Source organism: Sinocyclocheilus rhinocerous, unplaced genomic scaffold (genome assembly GCF_001515625.1).
Source record: "Sinocyclocheilus rhinocerous isolate Xijiao unplaced genomic scaffold, SAMN03320098_v1.1 scaffold2172, whole genome shotgun sequence".
In the NCBI taxonomy this organism is placed as follows: Eukaryota; Metazoa; Chordata; class Actinopteri; order Cypriniformes; family Cyprinidae; genus Sinocyclocheilus; species Sinocyclocheilus rhinocerous.
The window spans coordinates 131,949-139,868 of record NW_015662992.1 but is presented as its reverse complement, the minus strand read 5'-3'; the positions used below and the strand labels follow the sequence as shown (position 1 = coordinate 139,868).

Below are 7,920 nucleotides of genomic sequence, written 5' to 3'. Positions count from 1 at the left end.
GAGAGAGAGAGAGAGAGAGAGAGAGAGACCCAAGCTTGTTGCCACACTTTTTGCTTCAGTAAATACTTCTTATGGTATGTTTTGGTCAGTTATGAAATACAAAACACGTCATGAAACATCAAAAAATGATACCATACATAAACATCCAGTTGTTGTTTTGACCAGTGGAAATTCTCATTAATAAGTTATCTGCTATTAAGACATATAAACCAAATAATAAATTGTCCCCAAATAAATATTCTTGAGCTGAGAAAACATATGCTTACCCTAAGAAGAGAGACAGTTCAATGGCAGATTCCCATTGTCAAAATGTAATATCATGCCCCACTGTTGTCACAAAAGGTCAGCATGTGTTCAGTGAACTGTATCTTTTCTCCTGGGCAATAATGGTGGAAATGTGTAATAATTTGTGAGTTTCAAAAATAAAACCACCCTGAAAAATATTCACTTGAGTAAAAACTGACACCTAGACCCATGCAGGCATCCATATATTAAAACACTCAGGAGCACTTTGCTTCATATATTTAAGATTATATTTATGTCACATTCCTTTCTATATTATAATTAGAGAAAGAATAAGGCTTGAATCCATAAACATTTCTTTATTTTCCTCATACACATAAACAACCTTGCCTTAACCAAATAGAATTCATTTTCGGTTACAGAAGAGGGCTACATAAGATTCCATTTGCATCATTATGACCCTTCAAAAATAGTCACAAATACATAGCTACAAAATGATACAGATATGAAGGCATACATCTCCTTACTGATGCAAAAATAAACTTTGTGTGGTGTGACAATTTAGACCAGGGGTGGGCAAACTTGGCCCGTCCAGGCCATTTTCCTTCAGAGTTTAGCTCCAACCCTAATCAAACACACCTGAACCAGCTAATCATTGTCTTCAAGACTACTAGAAGGCTACAGGCAGGTGAGTTTTATCAGGGTTGGATCAAATCTCTGCAGGAAAGTGGCCTGGAAGGGCCAAGTTTGCCCATCACTGATTTAGACTAAAGACAAATTATGTAATTAGAAGATAACCTGAATGAAACAATGCACTCTATCTTGATTATCACATTATTTTCAATTTAGCGAAAACATCTGTAGATTATATAACCTTAAGTCAATATATTTTCAAAGTGTTCTTAATGATGCTTCTTTATCATGAAATACTATTATAAAATTTACTGTAGGCCTATGTCCCCCAATGAATCCTTTCATGTTCCATATCCTACTAAATACAATGCAAAATCCATCTTTTTATTCCAAGAGACACATAAACTCAGAAAGTCCCTTGAATGAGGAAAAAAGGTCTGATTTTGTGCTTGTATTCAAAGAGGAAGAAGGAAGCTAGTGACAGCCCTCCTACTGGTGAGCGTGGGGGTGAGGTGTTTGCTAATCAATTTAGTTAACGCCTCTTGATTCACACAGTCGTGTATGGACAGGTTGCAGATTTGTCGCTGTCTGGATGAACAGCTGATGTTTGTTTTTTGTGACTTAGTAATGTTAACTACCAATCTATGAGTAAGACTCGACAGTGACTGTAATGTCGAAACGATAAGTGTTTAGGCCCGTTCAAACCAAGAACTGTAACTATAAAGATAACTATAATAATGATAACTATATTAGCATCTACACAATGCACGATATCATTCTGTTTATTATAAGCTTGCGCTGAAGTTCTGTCATGTGCCACTTTAAATGCTCAAGCTCTTTAAAGCGGGTTGGATTCTGATTGGCTGTCAATGTTTTTAGTTGTTGTAACTGTAAACTGTATTGTTCCTTTGTGCCATTATCAGTATAGTTGTGGTGTGGACTCTGCTATTCTTTTATATGTAGAATGACTTTATAAAGACCCCCTGTGGTGAAAAGCAAGGTTTTAATGTTGTTTACATGTCTGTCTGGCGTCTGTCTGTTTAAAGACAAACCATGTGCAAATTTGCACTTTGTCCTTAAAACTGTACCAAAGACAGTCTCAAAAATGCGGTTTGAAACAGCCCATTTCCTAATGTCACTAACATGTAGCCGATCCCGTGTAGAGGCTTTTCATAATATCATCTGTCTAAGAACAAGGAACATGGTTTGTGTAACACTGATAATGTATTTAGACCAAACGCTAATGATATCAATTACAGTTAAGTGTCCGACATTGTAGAGAGCGATACATAAAATGCATCATGATTATGGCTAAAATCATGGTTAAAACATACAGTATATGGCTAAATTAATCCAATGTTGCCACTTGCCATTTTGTAGCATTTACTACTTCGGTTAACCGATTGGAAGTGTAGCAGGTAGTCTGAGCTGATGTGACTGAATAGAGGCGGTGCTAATTTGCATATTGTATATACTAAATGAGGTAAGGGTTTATTTTAAGGGATAAAGGGGTAAAATTAGTGACTGCAGGGGGACTTATTTTTATCTTTATTGTTATCATTATAGTTACTGTCCTTGGTGTGAGCAGGCCTTTTCACAGTATTTGCTTCGTTTCATGCTCAAACGCTTCTATTTGGCCACTAAAACCTTTTACTTTAGTTCCCCTTGCTTTGCCGCTTTACTGGGAGCTGAATTAATGATTTAGCAAGTCGGAGGGACCTCTCCATGGAAACACGAGAATTCGTGTAAGCTCCTTCTAGGCTGGAGCACTGTCAGGACACAAGGTCCCGCCAGATGCCCGTTCCAGGCAGCCTGGCCATCTGTAGTTGTCAAATGCCACAGTTGTCCATTTCATACACAGGAAATGCTGTTGGATCGCTTTTGTTCGTTCACACAAGAAGGGGGTTACAACATAAACACTGGCTAATGTATTTCCTTTGGATCGTAATGCTTTATTGTGCACTTTCCAGCTTTGGGCTGGGGATTTGCCTCTTTTGTCCTAGTCCAGAATGAATCCCAGAATGTGTCCTTGAGTACAGAGGTACTTGTGTTTTTATTTGGATATAATAGGTTTACACAGAGAGTCTAAATGCAGATTTTTCCACATCAGAAGTAGTGTGTTCCTTCGCTATATTTCAGATCTTGGTTCAATATAAAGGCACAGAAGAGCAGGTGATATTACTAAGCTGAAGACCAGCAGGTTCTCCGGACGATCTATGCTACAGTTAGTTGAGAAACTCAGAAGAGAGACTTCGCACGCAGCGTGCTGAGCGGAATTTGAGTTCGTGGTAGCACTGCACAAAGCTGTGGTAGATAAAGGTAATGGGCAGAGCCAGCAGCACAATGCCACTCACGACGCACACGCCACCCAGCACGCGTCCCGGAATGGTGATGGGGTACATGTCTCCATAGCCGACAGTCGTCATGGAGATAATAACCCACCAGCAGGCTGCCGGGATGCTGGCGTAGTCCTCATTGCTAGTCTCCAGGTCAAGGCCGTGCTCCAACAGCTGTGCCAGGGCGCTGAATATCGCCATTGCGACGCAGACAAACACCAGCAGCATGACCATCTCACGGTAACACCTGCGCAGCGTAAGCCCGAGTGTCTGCAGCCCGAGGAAGTGACGCGCCAGCTTTATAAGCCAAAAGATGCGCATAATTCGTAGTACGCGCAGGGTGACTCCTGCTCGCTGTAGTTGAGGGTTTTCTCCTGTCAGCGCTGTCACAGCGGCAGACACGTAGTAAGGCGTGATCGCCAAGAGGTCAATAATGTTAAGGGGGCGGCGCACAAACTCACATTTGTCCCGTGAGACAATGAAGCGCACTATGCATTCAGCAGTGAACCAGCCAATGCATACTGCCTCGATAATCCTGTGAGAGATGGGGAGAATAGAGAGAAAAAGATATGGAAAGAAAATAAAAAAGAGAGAGTTAGAGGGTATAAGAGAGAGATATGATCACAATTACAATTTCTGGGTGCAGTACAAGTTAAGCTCAACTGACGGTATTTGTAGCATAAAGGTGACTACCAAAAAAAATAATTTTCATTTGTTCCTAAACTTCCATTAACATTAAAATACTCTCTGTTTCAATAGCCACAAAACATAAACAATGTGCATTTTTCTTATTAACATTTTAAAAGTGTAAAGTTATATACATTTTTACAACTTTGGCAGCATGACAACGCAACAACATAAACCTTAAAACCCTAAAATAACTAAAAATGATGACAACGTTACAGCTCAAATAATACACTGGTTTTAAAAGAAGAGTGCTTTTATACAAGTGTCTTACTGTCACCTTGATTTTTTTTTTTTTTCATTTTTAAGAAAACGATGGACAAATCAAAATCATTTTATGTGATAATCAACATTATGCCACAATTGCTTTCGATTCAGCTGAACTTCTATTGGACCCGGAATATCCCTGTACCAAACACGTCCTTGAATATTACCAGTGAATATGAATATAAAAATAATAATAACCACTACACAATGGTGCTAAGTAGCCTTCAATTACGTTTACGCTTTGCTATTGTACGTAAACAAGTCATGCAAAGTATTTAGATCAGATTCCATGCAGCCATGCAGTTAATGTGCTTTATATGGAACATGTCCTCTCATTCAGACTCCAGTCTGTTGTTGACAGTGGAGTGTCAGTGTCTATGGAAGCTGCAAGGCAGGGAGGTACGCTTGCTCAGTAGACCTTGAACTTCTAATTTAAAAAATCCCATTAAATTCCATTTTTATTTATATAATTGAGTGCAAATCAATATCTGTTAATATTTGAACTAACAAATCATTGTTTTAAAAGGCTGCATCTACAAAAGAATTTGCCCCTAAATTTGCACTTTCACTCTGAATGGTTTTACTGTACTGTTCAAAACTAATTTATAAAGAGCTGTGATCGACTGCTTCGGCAGGAAGGCATGCAAATAGGGCCAAGAATTACTTAAGTGAAGATGTGATAATATATGTACATGTGCCCACAAATGCCAGAATGCTGGGTTAACAATGAATGCGTATGCTATAATCATCCTCAGAAGGCACGTGAACATAAAAATCTATACATTTAAACATTTGGACCTTTACAGGCAACAAATGAACGGACATTTAAAGATGAATACAAAACAAGGGAATGAGATCCACAAAAACATCTTTGATATCTTTGGAAATACTATAAGACTGCATGCATGACAAACCTCACTGGGTTTATTTTAATCTCTTACCAGCTTGTCATACACATATTAGAACACATACCTGAACCCTGAGACAAACAGTGGCCACTGTGGGAAATGGAATCAAGACTGCACTGGATACATAAAGAAAAAACCTACTGACAAATACTTCCAGACAGAGAGAGACGGGGACATAGAATACCCAAAATGACAATGCGGCTCATAACAGGGAATTATGAAAACATGACTGTAATTGTTAATCTCTGATGGAGAGTACCAGGAAGATGTCATGTTTACTTTGGATGACGACAAAATGTCCACACAGAATATGGAAAACTAATTGTAATAATTTCTTAACAGGTCTAAATGCAGGGGAGACTGGGGAGTGTTCTGGGACACAAAGGGTGTCGTAACAGCATCACCAATTCACAGGGGTGAAATCACCACCCTCCTGAGGTAAAAGAAGACGATTTGAGTATGTTTGTAAAAATATAATGGGTCCAAAGGGCAGAAAACAATTTTGAGGCAATTAAATTATTTTCATCTGGATTATAATTTGATTTGCAATCATGTTAATGGATGTGAAATGTCATAAGGTGTATGTTCAGTAGGTTTTGTTGTTTAACTTGATATATAATATATCCACACAAGCTTTTCATAAAATAATGATAATAATAGAAATATCATGTCTGAAGAGATGAGGGGGGTTGTAATGCTACTTTTCACCCACAAAGATTAAATAGAACGATACAGTTTAAATTCAGCAAATGACTCACACATATTCAGCCTATTTTAAGAGTTGTTTTTACATAATAATTATTTTAAACAAATAAATATGATTATCACAATAAATGTAAGCATGACTAAATATAACATCACCATGTTTTCAAATGGTGTTAAAAATCATTCATGTAGTGAGGAAGGTGGTAACGTCAGTATAGGATCAGATTCCCACCAAATGTATTGCAGTCATGGATAAAAAAATAACAAGCGTGAAACCAAAATTAAAAAACGCAAGTAAAATTACATTGCACAAAATTTAAAAAACAAAAGCAAAGTTTTCAGAATAGCAAACAATGGTCACGGATCAAAAAATAATAAGTGTAAATCAAAAATTTAATAACGCATTAAAAAAATAATAAGCAAGAATCAAAACTTTAAACACATTTAAAATCATATCGCACAAAACTGAAATATTAATTCAAAATTATCCGAATTGCACACAAAATCATGTTTTCCTTGGTTATATTTAATTTTTTTGTGCTCTCAGACATTTTCTGCATATATTTTTATTTTTTGTATGCTTATGCTGTTTTTCCCTTCGCTCTTGTTTCCACGTTCTGCGCTTGCTTTCCCAAATGTTGCGGTTAGAGTTTCATGTAAATCAGGGAGGGCTTAAGCATCATCATTGTTCCACTAGTTCTAGATTGACAGCTCCTCCTCTAGCCAATCAGTCGAAGAGGGGCGGTGACGTCACTCCAAAGTGCCTCATTACTGCCGATGCTCAGTGTTCTGTTTACTTGTACAGGTGAAAATGGACAACTGTCAGCTGGGAAACATCTTTCCATACAGGACACCATTATATGTGTCTTGTCTGTCACTGCTGTACGCCTACCTGGCGATCCGTTAACGCAAAAGGGGTCATATGATGTTGCTAAAAAGATATTTATTCGCCTCCGGTCACATCGCGAAAGGGAGCAGCCACTATATGCACCGGTGTTCTGTCGATTTGTGCTACCCTGTTAGATTTTGCCACCTCCCATTAAAACAGTGGGTAGTACAATTTGACAACGAAAAATGCTACCTGTAAAATTATGGTTTATTAACGTCTACACCTACCACAACCCTAAACCTACCCTTACAGTAATGCAAATACAGTAATTATGTGTTATATTCGCGGTTGTAGCTAGAAGGGATACAGCTACAGGAAACCAACAATAAATAATATTTTCTACCTATTAGATTGTGTTTTATTAAAGTCTACACCTACCCCAACCCTAAACCTACCCTTACAGTAATGCAGATATATTAAATATTGTTGTTCAGCATGAGAATAAGGATGCAATATTGATGTGCGCATGCGCAGTAAACCTTGGTAGGATATTCAGATACGAGATAAGTACAAAACCTTCTTTACAAAATAAATAGGCTAATAGTTTATCAACCAAATGTTACACCGCGTTTAACGATTCACTCATGGAAATGAGAGGTATGTGAGCCCAGCAGGAGGTTCCGTTTTTAGTTTAGTTTTAAATGAGTTATAGGCTTAGCATTTTAAATAAATGGTGTTTGTAAAGAATGGCACTATAATTTATTTTATGACATACAGTTAAGCAAAACACAAGGAAGAGTGTTTTTCCTAATATCAGGACCATTGCAAATGTTTACTGAACTGAATCAATATAACAAGAAGTATATTTTGAGTGAATTTAATATTAATAGTAACTATTTTCTCATTTTGCTCTATTTCGACTGAAGAGTCCAAACAAAGCCACAGCACAACAGTATCCTCTACAAGCAACACAGCAGCCTTTCGTATTGAATGATTCGCTTTATTCTTCACTGAATCAATCAGCCATTTGAATTAATGATTTAATGTCTTATTCTAAAGACAGTAACTTACCGCAACCTACTGGCTGTTTTACTTTCATATTGTTGTTATGTTCAAACTTTATAAATTTGAAACATTAATATGATAGTGTTAGGCAATTATATATGTAGCTATACAAATAAACACAACACAATAAATCATTGTGTATATCAAATCCACCTGGCCTCTGTAACTGTCTACTCTGTAGCACTATCGTTTTCAATGCAAAAACATTACATTAATTTAAAATTAATTTACCGATTTACTCATTTAACGT

General features: G+C 37.3%; 1 protein-coding gene across 1 annotated transcript in view; it reads right to left on the bottom strand.

The window, feature by feature from the left end:
* Positions 1 to 2,545: 2,545 nt before the first annotated feature.
* Positions 2,546 to 7,920, bottom strand: part of LOC107728707 (potassium voltage-gated channel subfamily G member 3-like) — an 8,327-nt gene continuing 2,952 nt past the window's right edge. Inside the window, exon 2 of the mRNA XM_016538991.1 lies at positions 2,546 to 3,747. Within this exon, the coding sequence (XP_016394477.1) occupies positions 3,102 to 3,747 (646 nt within the window). The 3' untranslated portion in view covers positions 2,546 to 3,101. The remainder of the gene's footprint in view (positions 3,748 to 7,920) is intronic.